At 50.7% G+C, this 22,555-nt stretch overlaps 1 protein-coding gene across 1 annotated transcript in view; it reads left to right on the forward strand.

Annotated features, from left to right (window-relative positions):
* Window positions 1–22,555, forward strand: part of MYO18A (myosin XVIIIA) — a 141,145-nt gene that overhangs the window by 100,145 nt on the left and 18,445 nt on the right. The window contains 14 exon segments of the mRNA XM_033171487.1: window positions 1,086–1,240; window positions 6,014–6,137; window positions 6,950–7,150; window positions 9,730–9,840; window positions 13,135–13,239; window positions 13,354–13,386; window positions 13,388–13,456; window positions 13,458–13,502; window positions 14,561–14,674; window positions 15,708–15,824; window positions 16,610–16,693; window positions 16,816–16,953; window positions 20,308–20,386; window positions 20,389–20,492. Of these exon segments, the coding sequence (XP_033027378.1) occupies window positions 1,086–1,240; window positions 6,014–6,137; window positions 6,950–7,150; window positions 9,730–9,840; window positions 13,135–13,239; window positions 13,354–13,386; window positions 13,388–13,456; window positions 13,458–13,502; window positions 14,561–14,674; window positions 15,708–15,824; window positions 16,610–16,693; window positions 16,816–16,953; window positions 20,308–20,386; window positions 20,389–20,492 (1,479 nt within the window).

Here is a 22,555-nt window from a genome sequence, read left to right on the forward strand (position 1 = left end):
TCCGTTTCATTTAAGTTTTTAAAAGCACCCTCCACTGTTTTGCGTTGCCGCCTCTGCTTTTATGGGCATGGTGTGTCGGCTGCTGGCACAGTGTAGCAACTTAGCTGCCGTTGCACAACGAGTCCCACAACCCTCCCTTCTTTCCTCCTAAAATGGGGGGGGGGGGTGATTTCTGGCCAGACTTGGGTACCACGTAGGGAAGAAGGAAACAGGCTGACCATTGCAGTGGCCTGTGTCATGTGGCCCGTGATGCTATCTTGATTCTCCTGGGAACGGTTTGCTCTGTGAACACACTGGGAGATCCACTTGCTGTCTGGTAGTGGCACATATTAAATCTTTTGTGAGAGAGAAAGTGAGAGGGAGAGAGAGAGAGATTGGATTGGAGAGGGTTTTTGGGGTCAGGGGATTGTGTGGGGAGGGGCAGAAATTTGGGCTAGGCCAATCGTCCAGTACCCTCCAAACCCACCCATGGCTATGCTCTGCCTCTATGGTTGGATTTATTTATTTATTTTTATTGAATTCATATACTGCCCTGTACCCGCAGGTCTTGAGGCGGTTCACAGAATAAAATCAGAATATGAAACCACAAAATAGATAATCAAAATAAAAACAACAACCCAATAACACCCCCCAACCCCAACACCCCCCCCACATTTTAAAAGGGCATAGGAGGCAGCAATGCTCCTGTATACCACTTGATGGAAGCTGCAGGAGTGGGAGAGAGCTCTTGTGCTTGGGTCCTGCTTGCTGGCTTCCCATAAAGGGCATCTGATCAGCCAATGTGAAAACAGGATACTGGACTAGATGGGCCTTCTTTGGCCTGACTCAGCAGCTAGTCTCTTCTTAAGGAGATGTGTTGTGATAGCAGAGCCTCCATGCCCAGGCACAGTCTACCTCTGAATACCAGCTGATGGGGAACAGCAACGGGAGAGGGGCTGCTGCGCTCAGGCCCTGCTTGTGGACTTCCCTCTGGGGCATCTGGTTGGCAACTGTGAGAAAGGGACACTGGACTAGATGGGCCATTGGCCTGACCCAGCAGCCAGGCTTTTCTCCCAGGTCCTCTGACGGCCCTCTTCCCTTCACAGCTGACCGACTTGCAAGCGGACAGCGAGGAGAGCCAGCGTGCCCTGCAGACGCTGAAGAAGAAGTGCCAGCGGCTGACGGCTGAGCTGCAGGACACCAAGCTGCACTTGGAAGGCCAGCAAGGCCGCAATCACGAGCTGGAGAAGAAGCAGCGCAGGTGAGGGGCGGGTGGCGGGGAGGGCCTTGAGCCAGTCGCTGGGCAGGAGTCTTGTAAGGGAGGCTTACCAGATCCCCAAGGCCTGCTGACTGCAGCAGGGGGCGGAAGAGCAGCCCAGTGGTGCTGATGGCGGGGTCCGTTGCAGAACGCTGCCAATTCCCAGTTGCACCTTCCCAGCTGCAGACTGTGGTGGCCTCCATGTGCAAAATACAGATCTAGTCTTAGCACAAATCAGGAATTCCAGCAGGGGAAGGGGCTTTGGGTGTGGGAGGCCTCTTTTTGCTTTGTTTGCTTATTTGGAATGTTTCTCACATCCGTCACTATGACACTCAAAACAGTATGCAGTGCTGGGGGGGGGGGGAGAGTCCCAAGGTGGTCTCCCCCCTCCAGGCACTGACTGGGCCCAGACCTTCAGCAAGGTGGCGTCATCATCTGACCTGAGAACGTGTCCAGGGACCTATTGTGAAACAATCTGGGAGTCAGAAACCCATGTTTCATCTACAGTGGTACCTCGGGTTGCAGACATGATCTATTCTGGGGTGCCGTTCTCACCCTGAAAAGTCAGCAAAACTTCCAGGTTTGCCACGTTCATAATGTGAAAAAACGCAACCTGCAGTGGATGTAACCAGAGGTATGACCGTACTTCAGGTCATTTTATTTGTTTGTTTATTCTCCAAGGAGCTCAAGGTGGTGTACACACTTCTCCCCCCCCCCCCATTTTAGTCTCACAACAACCTTGTGAAGTAGGCTAGGCTGAGAGATAGTGACTGGCCCAAAGTCACCCAGTGGGGTTTACGCCCAAGGGAAGGTTTGAACCCTGGTCCCTCAGGTCCTTGTTCAGGATTCTAACCACTGCACCACATTGCCTCTTCCATCCAGCTGATCCGCCAATAGAGCCCAGTTGACTTTCTGTTCAGTCTGGTTCTGTAGGAACACATTTCTCACGTCCCCTTGTAGCATCTGCCTTGGAGTGTGTTGGTGCGAGCGCAGCTCAGCAATGCAGCCCAGGAAGTCCAGTCCTAGGTCCATTCACCCCAGCCCAGTGATGTGTAATTTTAATTATTGGATGGAATTCAGCATTGTGCTAATTTGACCGTCAAGAACATAAGAAGAACCTGCTGGATCAGGCCAGTGGCCCACCTAGTCCAGTATCCTGTCCTCCAGTGTGGGCAACCTGCAAGCAGGACCTGAGCATCAGAGCAATCTCCCTGTGGTTTCTAGCAACTGGTGGTCAGAGGCGTGGCTGCCTACCCAGCCATGGAGGCAGAGCAGAGCCACCCAGAGCCTTTGATGGCCCTCTCCTCCTCCACGAAATGGTCTAATCCTCTTTTAAAGCTGTCGTCTAAGTTGGTGACCATCGCTGCCTCCTTTACGAGTGAGTTCCACAGTTTAACTATGTGGAGGTTTCTCTGCTCCTTCCCCAGGAGAAACTGTTTGCTGCAAATCCAGGTAGTGCCATCTAATGATGAGCAATTAAGGAACTGAGAAGTTGTCTGGAGAGCCGTTAGCATCAGAGCCAGGACTGTGCCCTCCATCCCTCCGCCCTCTCCTTTCCTCACCGTCTCCTCTCCCATTACGAGACTCCGCTCACTTTTTTTCCTCTCCTAAGGAAAAAAAATGTTATTAAGCAGTGGAGACGCTTTCATCTCATTATGGTAATGATCACACGGCAGAAAGAGAGAGGAAGAAAAGAGAGAGACCCAGCGAGTGAGAGAATCAACCTAATTAATTTCAATTTCCGAAGAGCAGAGCCCGCGTTAATGCCGCTATTTATTACTCGGCGCGAAGAAGAATGGGGATTAGTTGACTGGACGTTTAACATGGGTCACGAAATAAATGGGCGGGCGACACTGATGTTTTGCCACGGAGCCAAGGATAGAAATTGGAGAGGAGCTTGTGCCGGCTCCGCTGTGGCTTTCTCTCGCCCTGCAAGAGAGGGTCCTTGAGGCCTCCGGTGATGTAGGGCAGGGCCCCTGGGTGGCTCTAGTCAGTGGGGTTCACACACCCCGTGGGGTTCATCTGAAGCCCCACATACCAGGCATTTGAGTTTGGCTAACTGTTGCATGGCTGACAGAGGGAATAAAAGAGTTCTGCTGCCTCAGGCCAAGGCTCCACATCGTCCAGCATTCTGGGTTCCAGCTGGGGCTAGCCCCGGGAAGCCCACAAGTGGGGCAGGAGAGGCAACAGGTCCTCTTCTGGTCTTTACCTCCAGCATCTATGGTGATGCTGCTTTTTGTTTTAAGGCCACTTTCTAGCCCAACTTACCCTGTGTTATCTTCACAACAACCCTACAAGGTTGTTAGCTGGGGACAGTCTCTCTCCCTGTCCCTCCCTGTCCGAGCGGGGATTTGAACTCAAGCCTTCCCTGATTTGATCTGTAACTGCTGCGCCACCCATAAACATCAGAAGAGTCCTGATGGATGAGGCCCGGAATCCTGTGGTCTGCTAGATTTCCCAGGGGGAAGCCTGAAAGCAGGACCTGAGCACAACAGCGCCTTCCCCACTTGAGATTCTCAGCAGAAATGTTGCTTCCAAAAGTGGGGGGAGAGCACAGCCATTGTGGCTAGTATCCACCCATATCCTTAGCCTCCTTCGTGAGGCTCAGGTCCCGCTTTGGTACTTTCCTTTGGGGCATGTGGCTGGCCACTGTGAGAACAGGATCCTAGGCTAGCTGGGCCCCAGACGCAGCAGGAACGCTGAACGCTGTGTGTGCATGTGCGTGCTTGGTAGCCCTCCTTTCCTGTGCAGACTTTCATCTTCATTGACTTTTCTGCTCACTGTCTCTCTGCCAGCAAGCCCTTAACCCCACCTTCCCACACACCTTGCATCCTCCACACCTCTCTTAATTCCCCCCCCCCCAGCTCCCCGACAATAACAGGCAGGATCTTTCGATTAGCAATTCAGGGAAGGCACCGGGGAGGATTCTCTGCAATTTGCTCCCTGCTTTGCGGCTCTTCTGGTGGAAATTAAAGGCTTGTAAACAGAGGAGTTGAGAGGCCCCCAGCTGAGAGCAGGTTTAAAGCAGAGAGGGGTGGGGGGGAGGCTCTTGGCAGGGGACCCAGCTAGCGGGTGGCAGGCGGGTGGCAGGCGGGTGGCAGGCGGAAGCTTCAAGAGGGAGGTAGGGGGGCGGGAAGGAGGCGAAACGAGCTCCTCATGGCCGTGCCGGGGCTCTGTGTACGCATTTCAAAACAGCGAGGTGGGAGCAGGCTTGCCTCCAGAGCCACCCATCAGTCAGGTCTTCCGCCATGCAGTCAGTTCAATAGCAAGTGCAGAATTCAGCTTTTATGAGGAAACCCTTTAATTCCCCCCCTTTCTTTTTATTGAGCTAACCTCATTAACAACACACACACATACCAGGCTGGTACAATCAAAGTAAAAGTCCGAGTATGCTTTTAAACATGGGATAAAACCCAATCCTGTGGGGTGAATCTTAGAGAGTGATAATATCAAACGTTAATGAATCAACCAAATCCATTGATAAGCAGAGGGAGATGATGGACTGTGTTCTTCCCTATTGACATATGTAATAAAAGCATAGCAAACCTCTGCAATTTTATTTTATTTTTTCAACATTTTCCCCTGGAAGCGCATAGCTTGTGGGTTGCGCTTTCCCTAATAAAGCAAGTTCCCACACTTCGGAATACCAGAAATAAACACTGGCTCTGTTCAGCTCTCTCCAGAAACAAGCCATTGTGGTTCTAGCACCCACAAAAAAATGGAAGTATTAGCAATTCATTAAAAACAACTTTTAAAAAAAAGCAAAATTACTGCTTTTCCGGCTGCTGGGATAAGGTCAGATGCAGGTGAGCAGCTCCCAATGAAGTCGAGGAGGAGTTTAAAGGAGAAAAACCAAACCGACGTTCTCAGTTTATGGATTGGGCCCGAATGAGCTTCTTTCGGCAAGGGCCCTGCTTCAAGGACAGGCGCCGTCATGCTCCCGATTTACGAACATAAGAAGGGGCTGCTGGATCATGCCAGTGGCCCTTCTAGTCCAGCATCTTGTTCTCACCAGGAAACCTGCAAGCAGGACCTGAGCATCCCAGCGATCTCCCTTCCTGCGGTTTCCAGCAACCGGTATTCAGAAGCAGCAGATAGCCACTCTTCTTCATGAACTTGTCTAATCCTCTTTTAAAGGCATCTAAGTTGTTGGCCCTCACTGTTTCCTGTGGAGGGGAGTTCCATAGTTTAATGTTAATAGTTGTGATGTTCTTGGGAGCAGGATGGAGCCCAGGGGCCTCCCAGCCTCTTTCCCTTACCTAGTAGTGCCAGTTCCCAGCTGGACCTCAGTATAGAGTGCCGAGGCTCTTCCATGTCCTGCCACCATCTGAGCCACAGTTTGTGGGAATGTGGAGCAAGACCTTCACTGGCGCACAGGCCCTGGAAGTCTTGCTTAAACTCTGCCCTCCCGTCCTTCAGAAAACACCACCACAATTGTTCTGTTGAATTAGACATGCTCTTGTTTTTGCCTTGTCTGCGGAGTTTTCTTAATGGTGCTGCTGTGTTGCTTTTAGTGAAGCTGTTGTTGGTTCTTAATTTCAGTTTATTGTTCATGTTTTTAAAAAAATTACATTTGAGAGCTGCTTCGACGGACACCGCCCCCCTCCACAGCAACATATACATATTTATATTAAATTAAACGTGCAGCAGATGTTGTTGCACTAAGGAAGGAAGGAAGGCAGCTGTTGCTGCAGCCCAGGTGGCAGAGGGAGCAGGCTAGATATCCTCAGCCAGCAGAACACAGATGAGTTGCGCATGTGTCTCTCTCACCCACAGGTTTGACAGCGAGCTCTCACAGGCCCACGAAGAGGCCCATCGCGAGAAGTTGGGCCGGGAGAAGCTGGGGCGCGAGAAGGACATGCTCATCGCCGAGGTGTTCAGCCTTAAGCAGCAGCTTGAGGTGGGTGCTCTGTCCTGCAGCGTTGAAAACTGAACCCCCCCCCCCAAAGGAAATGAGGACCTAGCTTTGCATGCATAAGGTCCCAGATTCAGTCACGGAATCATAGACTTGTAGAGTTGGAAGGGTTGTCTAGTCCAATCCCCAGCAATGCAGGAATCTCAGCTAAGGCAGCCTGGACAAATTGTCCTACTACCTCTGCTTAAAACCCCCCAACGAAGGAGAGTCCACCCCCTGCAGGGGAAACCCATTGCAGTGTCGGAAAGTTCTTCCTAATGTTTAGCCGGAATCTCCTTTCTTGTCCCATGAGTCCCCAACAGTGCTTCCTAGCAGGGCTGGAAGAGCCACTGAAGCCCAGAGAGCCACTGCTGGTCAGTGTCACCAGTCCTGAGTATGATGGAAGAATGGTCTGTTTTGGGGAATGGCTGCACCTCAGCAGCGCAACATCTTCCTTGTTTGTGGGAAGCCCAAGGTCCCATTCCCGACGTCTCTGGGAATGACGGGAAGCCAGTCTACAGATGATACCAAGCTAGATGGACCAATGGTCCCACTGTATGAGTCAACTTCCTGTGTTCCCAGGGAAAGCTGGGAAAGGGCCTTGCTGGAGCTCTCCCTCAGCTGTGTGGCTTCTGGTGCCTTCAGCCCAGCAAGGGTCCTCCCCTAAGCTGTGTGCTCTGAAGGAAAACTCTCCCTCCACCTCCACTTTCACCCGACAGCCTTCCATGGGATCAAGAGCAGCAACATCTGGGGCTGCTTGGGGCTTTTGAGCCTCCCTACGGCACACTTAAACATTCCCCACTTCCCTCCCTTCCCAGGAGAAGGAGTCCAGCATCACCAGCGTCACCCAGAAGGTGGAGTCCCTGGAGGCCGAGCTGCAGGACCTCTCCTCCCAGGAGTCCAAGGATGAGGCGTCTCTGGCCAAGGTCCGGAAGCAGCTCCGGGACCTGGAGGCCAAGGCCAAAGACCAGGAGGAGGAGCTGGACGAGCAGGCAGGCACCATCCAGATGCTGGAGCAGGTAAGGCCTGGTCCGGGCGGGGCCTCCTCCTCCTCCTCCTCCTCTCTCTCTGCCGGCTCTGGCTCTGCCGGTTTTCTGGGTGTGCCGGTTTCACAGGGGCGTGTGGGCCGTCCCATCCTCTTCCCTTCACACACCTGAGTTGCTGCTGCTGCTGCCGCCGTGATTCTCCTCCTGCTGCGGCTCCAGTTCGGCTGGTTGGAGCCTAGGCAGCCGGCCCCGGGAGAGGGAGAGGCGCCTGCCCTTGCGACTCTGGAAGGTGCCGACAGGCAGGCAGACGCAGCAATGCAGGCTGCGGAGGCAGCGGCGGCAAGGCGAGTAAGTAATTGCCTTTCAGAGCCATTGATCCTGAGGGGCTGCTGTGCTCCCCAAGCTCCGGCCTGGCTTGCAGCTCAGTGCCCGGCTGCCTCCCAGTGTGGCCTTGCCCCAGCGTGAGCCGAGCAGAGGGAGAAAGATGGCAGCAAAACAAGCCCGATCAATGCGAGAGCCAACAGCAGCCTTTCTGCCTCTTGATTGGCGGCGGCGGCGGCGGCTGGTGGGCCTTTCATTCCCACCAGCTAAATGAAAGAGCTTTTAAAGTGGGATAGAGTACAGGTGGTGCTGATGGGACTGGCGAGGTTGCGCCGAGCTACTTGAGATAACTCTCTCTCTAGAAAGAGTGTATACAGGTGAAACTCGAAAAATTAGAATGCCGTGGAAAAGTTCATTTCTTTCAGTAATTCAACTTAAAAGGTGAGACTAATATATGAGATAGACGCATGACATGCAAAGCGAGATATGTCAAGCCTCTATTTGTTATAATTGTGATGATTATGGTGTACAGCTGATGAGAACCCCAAATTAACAATTTCAGCTTTGGGGTTTTCATCGGCTGTACGCCATAATCATCACAATTATAACAAATAAAGGCTGGACATATCTCGCTTTGCATGTCATGAGTCTATCTCCTATATTAAACTCCAGTAGCTAATGAAAACAATTGCGTACATAAATAGACTTTTCCACGATACAGTGGTACCTCTGGTTACGTACTTAATTCTTTCCAGAGGTCCGCCCTTAACCTGAAACTCTTCTTAACCTGAAGCACCACTTTAGCTAATGGGACCTCGCACTGCTGCTGCACTGCCAGAGCACGCTTTCTGTTCTTATCCTGAAACAAAGTTCTTAACCTGAAGCGTGTGTTCTAATTTTTCGAGTTTCACCTGTATATCACAGGGTGGGGGGTGGATGGCAAGGGGGCTGGTGAGCAGGGTGAGCACATAGAATCATAGGATTGTCGAGTTGGAAAAGGATCCTGAGGGTCATCTATTCTGATCCCCCTGCAATCAGGAATCACAGCTCAAGAATTCCTGGGAAGTGGCCGTCCAGCCTGTTTAAAAGCCTCTGTGCACCATCTTCCAAGGGAGTCCATTCTACTGTTGACCAGCTCTTACCTTTGGATAGTTTTTCCTCCTTGCTTGTAATTTGAATCCATTGCTTGAGGTCCTCACCTCTAGAGCAGCGGAAAATGAGCTTGCTCCATCTTCCCTGTGACAGCGTTTTACTAGGGGCTGGGCCCCTGCTCACTCCATTCATCAACTACCCCTGCCATTCCCCACTGCATTAACACCCTAGAGCAGGATTTTCCAAATTTGGGTCTTCAGCTGCTACAATTCCCATCATCCCTGGCCGCTGGTCCTGCTAGCTAGGGATGATGGGAATTGTAGTCCAGTAGCAGCTGGAGACCCAAGTTTGGGAAACCCTGCCCTAGAGCTTTCTCTTTTCTTTATGCAAATCCAGGATTGCCATGGGGCAATTTTCCTAATCGGGGCGCATGATGACAGCCTTGCATTTTTATGTATATAGGAAAATATACATATTGATGACTGAAAATGACAAAGGCAAAGGCCGGCAATTAGCTTTCCAGCAGGGCCAAGTGGAGATGTGTGGAAGGGTCTCTGCCTCCCCTGCTTACTGCATGGGCAGTGGGCTGGGGTCATGTCCCCCCAAACTGAAGCATAGAATTGTAGAGTTGGAAAGGATCACTAGGGTCATCTAGTCCAGCCCCCTGTAATGCAAGAATTTTTGGGCTAACATGGGGCTCGAACCCCTGACGCTGAGAGTCTCATGCTCTACTGGCTGAGTTTTCCCAGCAGTCCTGTATTCACTATTATTTCTATTTATTATACTTACATATCCCCCTTTCCTCCAAACACTTCAACTTCTAACAGCAGAGGACTTAAGACTGAACTTGGAAATCTATTTGAGATCTGGCAGGGACCCCACAAAGGGTTTGCAAGTTCTTGAGCCTTTGCTGCTAGTGTAGCTCTGCCTTTGACCTCTGGACCCAAAGGACTTGGCTCCTGGTCTGTTCAGGGTGCTAGTCCCTGGTGTGTGTTGGGCTGTGTGTGAAGCAGCATGGCTCAGTGACCAGGGAGATAATGGATGGGTGGGTGGGGAATGTGAGCAGGTTAGGCAGTGCGATGTCCCTTGTCCCTTTGCTCTGCCTGCTTTGCCATGGAGCCTTCCTGGCCTGTGTAAAGAGAGGGGCAAAGACTGAGCCTTCCTCCTTTGGGCGTCTCATCGGTTCCTTCTCCCTTCAGGCAAAACTCCGGTTGGAGATGGAGATGGAGAGGCTGCGGCAGACACACTCCAAGGAAGTGGAGAGCCGTGATGAGGAGGTGGAGGAGATCAGGCAGTCCTGCCAGAAGAAGGTGAGAAAGGCTGTGGGTGGATTCACAAGCCCTTTAGGAGCCAGAGAACCCTGGCTTGTATCCCAATACAGTTCTCTCATTTTGTGTGTGTGTGTGTGTGTGTGTGTGTGTAGACACACACACACACACACACACAGAGAGAGAGAGAGAGAGAGAGAGAGAGAGAGAGAGTAAAATCATACTGTATTCAGAACTCAAAAACATCAGTCCCTACCAACGGCAGCCATTGACCCTCCACCCACCCCTTCCCCAGAGAGTTTAATGTCATCCACACATCAAAAGCATATTCATAGTACTTGGTTACAGCAGGAACAGTCAGATTAAAGTAAAGTAGAAAGGATTTTGGGCTTGTGAGCAATGAAGTAGGATGCGTACAAGGTGCTAGAAGTTGAAATAGGGCACTCTAAAGCACTTCCTTGATGCCTTGGTGATCCAGGCATTAAAAAATGCTGCAGACAGACAAGTGTCTGCTAAAAGCAAAAGATAAAAGAGATTCAAGACATACACTGGCCAAGTGTCAGACTTGTATTGGGTTGGAATTCGGTTATTACCACCTTGTCTATTCACACATTCAGTAAAGGAGTTACCAACTCATTTTTAATATGACAGGGCCCATTAAACCAATGGACCCAAATTAGCCACCGACCATTGTTTTCAGTGGGTAGGAGTAGCACTGGATACAAGTCCCTGGGTTGCTGAGGCTTTTCCGTGAGACTTACCTTACCCCTATAAGTAACAGGGGCACTTGCTGCCATGTGAAGCCCCTTCTGGGTGTCCTCTGGGCCCTGCTTCTTCCTCATCACAGCAAGGCCTTGAAATGAAACATGCTGCTTCCTGGGAGCTGCAGGGGATCAGCCTCTGTTCCCAATTAGCAGGGCAGGAGCCCAAGCTCCAGGGCGGCTGGCAGCAGGAAGTGACTGTGGCGCAAGGCCTTTCCCCCTCCCGTTTCCTGGTTCTGCCTTCCTGCTACATACCAGGCAGCTGTTTAACATCCCCACCCTATTCGCCTTAGAACAAGGCACACACAGATGAAAAACATTAGAACATAAATGCAGCACTTTGCATGTATATAGCACTGCATTTTGCACATATATAAACCATCTCAGCGATCCTTAAGAACAATCTGGTCAGTGTAATTATCCTTGGCTGCAGAGAACTGTGATGGGAGGAAGAGGTTGGGATGCCCTGGAGGAAGCATTTCAATTGGGGACTTCCTGGCTGAGAGTCAATGTGCATCTCTCGTTCTCTCTGAAAATTAATAAATCATGAAATTTCACACTCGGCGGACAAGTCAATACCGGGCAGCATTCAGCTCCTGAGGGAGGCATAAAACGAGGATGTTTGCAGAATTATTCCATTTGAGTGTGTTATGGCTGTTTTCCTGAAGCCAGGGAGGCCATTAAGGTCTTTGGGGGAATGCCCCTCGTTCAAGAGGTCCCTTCTCACCACCCCATCAGCTCTGATCCTACCCTCTTCAAGAAGCTACGTAGGTATGGATTTTGCCTTCAGGTCATCAGCAAGGCTGAGTTTTTCAATTCATTTAGCTAAGCCTTTCTGCCTGACTTGGGAGTTGAGAGAGGACAGAGACAGAGACCTCAGTTTGGAAAACCAAGCTGTGAGCCAGGGAGCCCCTCAGCTGAAACCCTTTCCTCCTGAAATCCCGGAGAGCCGCTGTCAGTCATTTTTACCGATTGATTGATTGATTGATTGATTGATTTTAAACACACACACACCTGGTAACTTAGCAGACACTGTTTTGGTGCCAGGTAAAGATTTAACCTCTTTCCCCAGGTCTTTGGTGGACTGAGATGATCTAGTCTTAGTGGTTTTTATGGGGTGTTGTAGGGGGAACAAGGTCTTATTGTCTATACCACACCCACCTGTCGGTCGCTTGTCAGATCGAGCACTCACTGCTGTGATTGGAGATAAGGTGTCTCTTCTTTCCAATTGTAGGGTTGTAACCAGCTAAGTTCTACTCAGAGTAGATACACGGAAATGAATGAACCTAATTAACCTAATGGCCATTAACTTCAAGAGGTCTACTGTTGCATACCACCCACAATGTTTCATATGATCCATTTCTTTCTTTTTCACTATGGTGTAATGTGTTTATGCTTTTAAATGTCAGTGGCTCAGAGAGGAACAAGTGACTAATAACTTAATAAATAACAATAAAGTACTAGGAGGCTGCTGAATAAGCTGAAGCAAAATTTGAATCTGGGCCAGGCTGTGGAGCTGGTTTCCATGCTGCGGTTCTGTCTGGAACACGCAAAGCATGAATAGTTTGCAGAGAAGTGGCTTGGACCACATGCAGAGTGCATTTATTTCACCCTTGAAATATCTGGGAGGAGAGGTCCATGCTTTCAGAAAGGTTGCAACCTAGGCAGGCTGGGGTCTCCTACTCCCCCCCCCACTTTTTTAGATCCAAAATGCTAATGATGGTTGAAAAGGGCTCAGGCCTCTGTGCGGCTTTGATTGATAGTTTTTTGCCCATCCGGTCCTCCTGCCTTTGGTCTCTCTGTCCAGCCAAATCCTTCCTGGCCCTGACCAGTGTGATCAGTCACTCTTCCCCCACAGCGTGATTTCCTCTCTGCCTACGCTGATCCCATTAGCCGAGTGACACAGCCCTGGCCGGCACGAACCTGCAATTATCTAAATGAACATTTTCCTGAGCCCGCTCCTCTTGAGAGCCTGCTGCAGGCAAGCAGCTCTTAGTCATGGCAGCTGGGGAAATTGTTTGGCCTCCTCTCCAGGGGGTGGTCTGCTTCCCACAAGGCTGGGGCCCAGGGTCACTAAGGGCCCCCTCCCCCTTGGCTGTGAGGGGGCCTCCCTTCGTAATGCTGCTGCCCACTGTCTTTCCATCCATCCATTCATACACCAAGGAATTACAAATTCTGAAATGTTTTGAACTTTTGTGTTCATGTGACATTCCGTTCCCTGTTTGGAGGCCATATGTATACCTCTGAAAACCAGGTGCTGAGGACATGGAAGCAGTACTTGTTCCACCTTGCTGTGCTTTTTTTAAGCTTCCAAGAGGAATACAAGTCACACCTGTGCTCTAAAGTGTCGTGATAGCACTTTTAAACCATCCTGGCTTCCCCCAAAGAATTCTGGGAGCTGTAGTTTGTTAAGGCTGCTGGGAGTCATTAGGAAGGCCCCCTGTTCCTCCCTTGGAGAGCTACACAGAGCTGGAAATGACCCCCAGGCTACCAGCAGCAGCAGCAGCAGCAGCCTCCCCAGATCCACCAAGAAAGACCCCCTCAGAACCCTCTGCTTGCTTTGTGAACCCCACAGCTGAAGCAGATGGAGATGCAGCTGGAGGAGGAGTACGAGGAGAAGCAGAAGGTGCTGCGGGAGAAGAGGGACCTGGAAGGGAAACTGTCGGCTGTCAGCGACCAGGTATGGGACAATGGCAGGAAAGGGGGAAGAGAGGGTGGGCGAGGGCTGCTGGAGGAGAACCACCTCTCTCCCTTTCCCCTTCACACTCTCCTCTTCCTCCCTGCAACCCTCCAGGTCAGCCAGCGGGACTTTGAGACGGAGAAGCGGCCTGCGCAAGGATCTGAAGCGTACCAAGGCCCTCCTGTCCGACGCTCAGGTCATGCTTGACCACCTGAAGACACAATGCGCCCAGCAAGCGGGAGATTGCACAGCTGAAGAACCAGGTGCTGGGAGAGGGGCTGGGAATGGGGGTGGCATGGGGGGAGCAGGTTAGAGAAATGAATGAAACTTATCGGGAGGGTAGACAATAGACAGTAGGCGCAGACTGAGCTGGATGGAATCAACAGTTCCCGTGCAACTGTTGGCCCTGCAGAGGTTTTCATCATTCTCCACTCAGACCGGCTCTTATTTATTATTTATTTCATAAAATTTATATATTGCTTTAGGAAAAAACTAGATGCGGTTCACAAAAACAGATAAAATAATTATCGCAAAAAAATTCAGCTGTAATTTAAAACATACGGAAAGTTGAAACCACAGTATAATTGACTAAAACGAAATAAAACTCCTACAAGTTTTCTGACATCTGGCACAAGGCCACACTTGGTTTTTGCAGTGTCCCTGCAAGGAAGGCTTTTTCGTTTTTTAGTGCCTGGGAAGAACTCAAAACACTGCCACCTCAAGAGGCAGAACTGGGCCTGGACAACCCAGTGGGAATAATATCACTGTTTTATTATTAAGTGTATTGATATCCTTTTCTCCTAAGTTGGGATTCAAGGCAGCTTACAATATTTAGAAGCACCAGTTATAAAATACAAAGTAATAGAAACAAGCTAGTAAAAACTGTAATTAGGATACATCAGGAAATGCTTAGGGCCAGCAGTCAAAATACACTTTGCCCTGATGGGAGCCCAGTGGCCAGCCTCCTCTGCAACTTAGTTTTCAAAGACCTGCCTAAAAGGAAGGTCTTAGCTTGCCAGCAGAAGGTTAGCAAGGAGGGAGCCAGTCTGAACTCATTTGGGAGGGAATTCCACAATAGGGGAGCAGCCACAGGAAAGGCTCCTTGTCTCTTGTGTCACTACCAGCCATGTCTCTCTCGTTCGTGGGACCGAGAGAAGGTACTCCCCTGGGGATCTTAGCACCCAGGCAAGCTCCTAGAGGAAGATACACTCATTCAGGGCCCAAGCCGTATAGCAGAGAGATTGTGGTGGAAGGCTGACAGGCGAGGTTTGGGAGTGAGTAGCGGTTGTCCTAATTGTCGCTATGGGGGCTCTTGCTGCAGTTGGAGGAGTCAGAGTTCACGTGTGCAGCTGCTGTCAAGGCTCGCAAGTCCATGGAGGTGGAGATCGAGGACCTGCACCTGCAGATAGATGACCTATCCAAGGCCAAGGGAGCGGTAAGCACCCCAAACCATCACCACTTCCCACTAATTTAAATCATCCTTCGTACTATGCAGTCTGGCACATCAGTGGTCTCTGATCATTGACACCTTTATTTCTTCATATAATGTTCCCTATTCTACCTTTCCCCCACCCAACTTGGATGCTCAGAAGTACAAAAACTGCCTGGAGGTTTGTGTGTGGTTTCTTGGGGATGGCACGGGCACTAGCCAATCAATGCCAAGCACAGCTGGGTTCCCCATCCACCTTGCAGACCCAGTTTTCAGAGCTTGGCCCCTGGGGAGGTGAAGCTGCCTTTTGGATTGAATCATAGAATCCTAGAGTTGGAAGAGACCACAAGGGCCATCCAGTCCAACCCCCTGCCAAGCAGGAAACACCACCCAAGCATTCCTGACAGATGGCTGTCAAGCCTCTGCTTAAAGACCTCCAAAGAAGGAGAGTCCACCACACTCCTTGGCAGCAAATCCCACTGCCAAACAGCTCTCACTGTCAGGAAGTTCTTCCTAATGTTTAGGTGGAATCTTCTTTCTTGTAGTTTGAATCCATTGCCCCGTGTCCGCTTCTCTGGAGCAGCAGAAAACAACCTTTCACCCTCCTCTATATGACATCCTTTTATATATTTGAACATGGCTATCATATCACCCCTTAACCTTCTCTTCTCCAGGCTAAACATACCCAGCTCCCTAAGCTGTTCCTCATAAGGCATTGTTTCCAGGCCTTTGACCATTTTGGTTGCCCTCTTCTGAACTGAGCAAGGGCACTTCCAGCCCAACCTCATTGCTCTCGGGATGTTACCATCTGCCTTCATTGTCATCTCCTCCAAAGCTGGTCTGCAAGAGACCATGCTGCTGCCTCCCCAGCAACTGAGGGCAGAGAGAGGTGTGTGCACCTGCCTTCACTTGCCGGCCTTTGAGTTAAGAGAGTTCCCAACTCTGGTTTGCGGGATCCTTCTAGCAGGGAATGAAACCTTAGGAATCCTTAGACACCAGCTCATCCTTCACTCCTGAACTTCTCCTGCCCCCCCCCCAGCTGGAAGAGCAGATGAGCCGTTTGCAGCGGGAGAAGAACGAGGTGCAGAGCCGCCTGGAAGAGGATCAGGAGGACATGAACGAGCTCATGAAGAAGCACAAGGCGGCTGTCGCTCAGGTGAGCCCCTCCCCCACCACTGCCCCAGTTTTGCAGATGCTTTCACTGCATCCTCTCTGCCCACCCCACCCTGAAACCCCCTCCCCTAACCATCACCTCAGAGAGATTCACAGGAGTTTGATTGTAACTCCTGCAAACAGAAGTCAGGGTTGCTAAACGTTATAGGAACAAATTATAGGAACAACTGTTTAGACATTGTTACGGGTAGGTAGCCGTGTTGGTCTGCCATAGTCAAAACAAAATAAAAATGAAAAAAATTCCTTCCAGTAGCACCTTAGAGACCAACTAAGTTTGTTCTTGGTATGAGCTTTCGTGTGCATGCACAGGTATCTGAAGAAGTGTGCATGCACACAAAAGCTCATACCAAGAACAAACTTAGTTGGGCTCTAAGGTGCTGCTGGAAGGAATTTTTTTATTTTTATTTTGTTTTGTTTAGAAATTGGCGACTGAGTTTTGATTTCCCTCTTCCCTCCCTGTCCCTTTTACCTTGCATATTGTGGTTTTTTGTTTTTCTTTTAAGTTTGTAAAACTTAAGGGTAGGGACTGCCCTATTTTGATTGTATTGTTTGTTTGTTATGTCTAGCCAAAGGCATTGCAAAATGCACAAAACAGAATAAAATATATTATTACACAGCTAAAATAATTATTAGCTAGGGATGATAAGTTAAATTCTTCAGTGGATTTGGCAGGAGACTCTTTACAGAATATCAGGGAGGTGGTGGTGGTGGGAATCTCTGGGACTCAGCTTTGCCAGCACTGGCTTCTAAATCCTCTGTTCTCTCCAGGCCTCCCGGGACCTGGCCCAGATCAATGACCTTCAGTCGCAGCTGGAGGAAGCCCACAAAGAGAAGCAGGAGCTCCAGGAGAAGGTAGGCACTGGTGTGTGTGTGTGTGTGTGTGTGTTGGGGGGAAGTCAGCTGCCCCTCTTGCTCTTCACCCCACACAGGGCTGTGCTTCCCTGAGTAACAGCCCCTTCCTTCTTCATTTCCAGCTACAAGGCCTCCAGAGCCAGCTGGAGTTTGTCGAGCAGTCCATGGTAGACAAGTCCCTGGTCAGCAGGCAGGAGGCCAAGATCCGTGAGTTGGAGACGCGGCTGGAGTTCGAGAGGACGCAAGTGAAGCGCCTCGAGGTGAGGAATCTGGAGCTGGGGCGAGGGTTTTCTATAGCTGGGAGGCACACGGAGGAGCATCCTTAGCAGCAGGGTTTGCTTCGTGTGGTGGAGTTCGTCGTAGGCGACCGGGGTCCTGGGCTAGCAGACCCCAGGAAGCGAAATATCTCCCCATGGCAGCTCAGACCTGGCTCCAACAGGTTTGCTTCTTGCTGGGCTCTCATTCCCTCCGATGGCGCTGGGGCAAAGCTGAGTGGGCTGCACTCTCTCTTGGAGTCAGATTAACTGGAACAGAGTCTTGTGTTTTGAGCTGCTTCTGAAAGTGGGAAGAAGCGCTTAAAAGTCCATGCAGAACTTTAAAATCACATCAGGTAGATTCCAAGGGAGTCTTTAGAGCAGGGGTCAGCAAACTTTTTCAGCAGGGGGCCAGTCCACTGTCCCTCAGACCTTGTGGGGGGCCAGACTATATTTTGGAACAAAAATATGAACGAATTCCTATGCCCCACAAATAACCCAGAGATGCATTTTAAATAAAAGCACACATATGAACGAATTCCTATGCCCCACAAATAACCCAGAGATGCATTTTAAATAAAAGCACACATACTACTCATGTAAAAACACGCTGATTCCTGGACCGTCCACGGGTCGGATTTAGAAGGCGATTGGACCGCATCCGGCCCCCGGGCCTTAGTTTGGGGACCTTTGCTTTAGAGAGTCTCCAGTCACCTTGGTCCTTTCTGGATGCCTTGCTCAATTCCCCTTCCTTCCATCTCCCCCCCCCCACCCCCAATCCGGAGCTGTGCTCATTCCTCAGGCTAGGATGTGGTGCCTTGCGCTACGTTGTTTGGGCTAAAGTGCAAAACCACCAAGAACAAGACATACATCTCCTGCAACTACTTGTGGAGAGGGGGGTGCGCCCAGCGTGCAAATTGCCACGTCTCCCCCTTTTAAAATGCAAGAAAGCAGAGCCCTGCTCTTTCCCCAGTGGAGTATTTTAAAAGGAAAGCATTGATTTCTACAGGCACAGAACTCTCCACAGCTGCCGTGGTGTGTACATATGTGTGCCTCCCTCTGGTTCCCGTGTGAGAAATGCCTGCCCCCTAACTCACGCCTCTTCCTCCTCGGTCTTTGATGAGTGAAAAACTTGTCCCCCCTCCCCCTATTGGCTCAGTTGCTGTGATGTCACAGCATGTGCACAGGCATTCTAATGCCTTGAGGTGGGAGGGGGCCATTTTCAGGGAAGCAGATTGGCTGGGGTGGGTGGGAACCTGTGCGAGACAAAAGGGCAGCAGAAAGAATGGTGGGAGGTGCAAAATCCCAAGCATCTGTGGGCTGCAAGAGAGCAGAGAGAGCGAAAGGGAGAGATGTGTTTGGTCTGTGAATTACAAATAAGCAGTCTCCTGCTGTCCTCTTCCCCCATAGCCCTGGCCTCAGCCGGCAAGTAAATCTCCTGCTCCTGCCCCCTACGTCCTTGGCCCTACAAATGCCACCTTGGGGAGGCTGGTCTCTGTCTCTCTGCTTCTGCTTGCACCTGTTAAGTGCCCTGCTTGATATTCTACCGCCGCAGCTCCTTTTCCCGCCGAGGGAGCTGAGAAGCTTTAGAGTTCCCTCTTAATATTTCTGTACCATTATTCGCTTCCCCCTTCTCTTCCTCCCCTCTCCACACCCCCTCCCCCCCCCAGCCCCATAAATATGCAGGGGACGGCACTCGGCTGCCTTGAAAGGATGGAATCTATTTTTCTCCCTACATTACATGCTGTAATTACTTCACACAAAGTTAAATCTATTTTTCCAATTCACCAAAGCCCCCCTGATTATTCTACCCACGCCTGGGGAAAAAAGTTTCTCTCTCCTTCTCTCTCTCTCTCTCTCTCTCTCTCTCTCTCTGGCGCAACTCCTCAGCCGCCCCCCTGCTCTTTCCTCCGCTCTCTCCCTCCCCCTCGAGCCAGTTCTCCCTCCCACCCCCCCTCATGTAAATTCATAGTGCCGGGTTCGTTTGTTCCATTAGTGCTCGGCGGGGAGCGATTGGGCAACGCTTATTCCTGAGCTCCGGCCCCGGTAATTGCCGCTGTCTGCTGCCATTATGTGCAGCAGATGAATATTGATGCACCAGCCCTTGCACGTCGCTGCCGTCTCATCTTCACCTGCCGTGGAGCGGGGAGACGGTGGGGGGTACCTTCACCCCTTCTCAAGGGTGGAGAGGTCAGGGAGGTGCCTCGTTTCAACTTGTTTTGGTGCTGTCCTGATACCAGCCTCCAGCGAACTATAAGAACATAAGGAGAACCTGCTGGATCAGGCCAAACGGGACCCATATAGTCCAGCTTTCTCTTCTCTTAGTGGCAATGCAGGTGTCTGTTATGGGAAACCGGCAAGCAGAGCATGAGCGCAAGAGCTCTCTTCCCCCCAGTGGCTTCCAGCCGCTGGTATTCAGGAGCATCGCAGCCTCCAAAGGTGGAGGCAGAGCTTAGGCACTGTGGCTAGTGGCCATCGATAGCCCTCTCCTCCATGAATCTGTCCATTTCCCAGGCCATCCAAGCTGGTGGCCATCACTGCCTCCTGTGGGAGCAGGTTCCATAGTTCAACCATGCACTGTGTGAAGGACTATATCCTACCTGCATCTGAATACCAGTTTCTGTGAATCACAGGTAGAGTCCTCTTGTGCTTGGGTCTTGCTCATGGGCTCCACACTGGAGCATCTGGTTGGCCAAGAGGCTGGAGTAGATTGGCCCCCCCATTGGCATGATCCAGCAGGACTCTTGTAAATGGAGTAGTCTTATCTTGCTCTATGAACGGGCTGGTTACTGGTTACTGGTCACGATGGTTATTTTCTTCCTCCGCTGCTGGAGGCATTAATGCCTCTGAATACCAGTTTCTGGGAATCGCAGGTAGAGTGCTCTTGTGCTCGGGTCTTGCTCGTGGGCTTCTCATTGGGGCATCTGGCTGGCCACTCTGAGAACAGAGTTCTGGACTCTGGACCCCCCATTGGCCTGATCCAACAGGTCTGTTCTGAGGTTCTTATAAAGGATTAGACAAATCCACATAGGGAAATAAGGTTATCACTGGCTGCTGGCCAGCAGGGCTGTGTTCTGCCTTCTCCGTCATCAGGTGCCATTAATGCCTCTCAATTCTGGGGAGAGCGCTGCTGTTGTGCTCAGGTCTGCCTTGTGGGCTTCCCATTGCGGGCATCTGGTTGGCCACTGGGAGAACAGGAGGCTGGACTAGATGGTCCCTCTTTGGCCTGATCTAGCTGAGACCCCAAAGAGCTGCTGTCAGTCAGCATAGACAACACTGGGCTGAATGTCCCCAGTAGCCTAACCTGGTATAAAAGACCACCTTCTAAATCCCTCTTTCTCCCCTTGCTCACCCTCCCAGAGCTTGGCCACCCGCCTGAAGGAGAACATGGAGAAGCTGACGGAGGAGCGCGACCAGCGCACGGCAGCTGAGAACAGGGAGAGGAGCAGAACAAGCGGTTGCAGCGCCAGCTGCGGGACACCAAGGAGGAGATGGCTGAGCTGGCGAAGAAGGAGGCAGAGGCCAGCCGCAAGAAGCACGAACTGGTATGGAGGGGGGAGCGTGTGTGTGGCTTTTTTGGGAGGTCCGCCTTGCCCATTTCATTGCCGGAACAGAGTTACGGAGTAGTAGGGGTAGAAGGTACCCTAAGGGGACATCTAACCCCAACACCCTGCAATGCAGGAATCACAGCTAAAGGATCCCTGGCAGGTGCCCATCTTTCCTCTCCTTAAAACCATTCCATGAAGGAGAGTCTGCTACCTTCCAAGTGAGTTCATTGCACTAGGGAACGGTTCTCACCATCAGAAAGTCCTTCCTAATGTTAAGTCAGAATCTCCTTTCTTGCCATTTGAATCCACTAGTTTGGGTCCTTCTCTCTGGAGCAGCAGAAAACAAGCTTGCTCCATCTTCCATGTGACGAACCTTTAGATATTTGAAGATGGCTATCCTATCACCTCTCAGTCTTCTCCAGGTCTAAACAGACCCACCTCCCTCTACTGTTCCCCATAAGGCTTGCTTTCCAGGCGCTTCATCATCTTGGTCACCCTCCTCCGCACACCTTCCAGCTTGTCAATATCCTCCTTAAACAGAAGTATATTTAACTTATATGCAGAATTATATTAACTTATATGCAGAATTTATCATGCGAAAGGCTGGACTGGATGAATCCCCAACCGGAATTAAGATAGCCGGAAAAAATATCAACAACCTCAGATATGCTGATGATACTACCTTGATGGCAGAAAGTGAGGAAGAATTAAAGAACCTTTTAATGAGGGTGAAAGAAGAGAGCGCAAAATATGGTCTGAAGCTCAACATCAAAAAAAACTAAGATCATGGCCACTGGTCCCATCACCTCCTGGCAAATAGAAGGGGAAGAAATGGAGGCAGTGAGAGATTTCACTTTCTTGGGTTCCATGATCACTGCAGATGGTGACAGCAGTCACGAAATTAGAAGCGCCTGCTTCTTGGGAGGGAAAAGCAATGACAAACCTAGACAGCATCTTAAAAAGCAAAGAACATCACCTTGCCGACAAAGGTCCGTATAGTTAAAGCTATGGTTTCCAGTAGTAATGTACGGAAGTGAGAGCTGGACCATAAAGAAGGCTGATCGCCGTAGAATTGTGCTTTTGAATTCTGGTGCTGGAGGAGACTCTTGAGAGTCCCATGGACTGCAAGAAGATCAAACCTATCCATTCTCAAAGAAATCAGCCCTGAGTACTCACTGAAGGGCAGATCCTGAAGTTGAGGCTCCAGTACTTTGGCCACCTCATGAGAAGAGAAGACTCCCTAGAAAGACCTGATGTTGGGAAAGATGGAGGGCACAAGGAGAAGTGGACGACAGAGGATGAGATGGTTGGACAGTGTTCTTGAAGCTACTAACATGAGTTTGGCCAAACTGCGAGAAGGGCAGTGAAGGATAGGCGTGCCTGGCGTACTCTGGTCCATGGGTCACGAAGAGTCGGACACGACTGAACGACTGAACAACAACAACATCCTCTCACCTCTCAGTCTTCTCCAGGCTAAACAACCCACCTCCCTCTACTGTTCCCCATAAGGCTTGCTTTCCAGGCGCTTCATCATCTTGGTCACCCTCCTCTGCACACCTTCCAGCTTGTCAATATCCTCCTTAAACAGAAGTGGGCCCTCGGCTGCTCTACACCTGGTGCAGCCCCCTCCATTCATTAGACCACTCTTGGCTTCTCAAGGCTCTCCATGAACCCTCTTCCTGTTCCACCCAGTCTCTCAAAGGCAGGTTTTTCACCACCCTCCCTCTCCTTCCCTCCCTCTCCTTCCTTCCCTCCCTGCTCTGTGTATTTTTATTCTAGCTAGCACCCCCAGCGAAGCCCACCAATCAGAGCCAAATGCAAAGTAGTTGTAGGGGAGGTGGGGCAGAGCCAGGTGCAAACTGGAGGGTCTGGGCTGGAGCCGAGCCCTTCCACCGTCCCCCCAACTGGGCTAAGCCGTCTACGCAAGTGCAAATTTATGTCCAAGTTAATTGCAGGGTTAAGAATTTCCAGCAGTGTTTTGAGAACCAGAAATGAACTCGCAGGCGTTCCATCTAAAAGAGAAGCCTCTCCTGGTTCCTCCACCTCCTTCCAGCCTTTCC

The sequence above is a fragment of the Lacerta agilis genome, chromosome 15, assembly GCF_009819535.1.
Source record: "Lacerta agilis isolate rLacAgi1 chromosome 15, rLacAgi1.pri, whole genome shotgun sequence".
Taxonomy (NCBI): Eukaryota; Metazoa; Chordata; class Lepidosauria; order Squamata; family Lacertidae; genus Lacerta; species Lacerta agilis.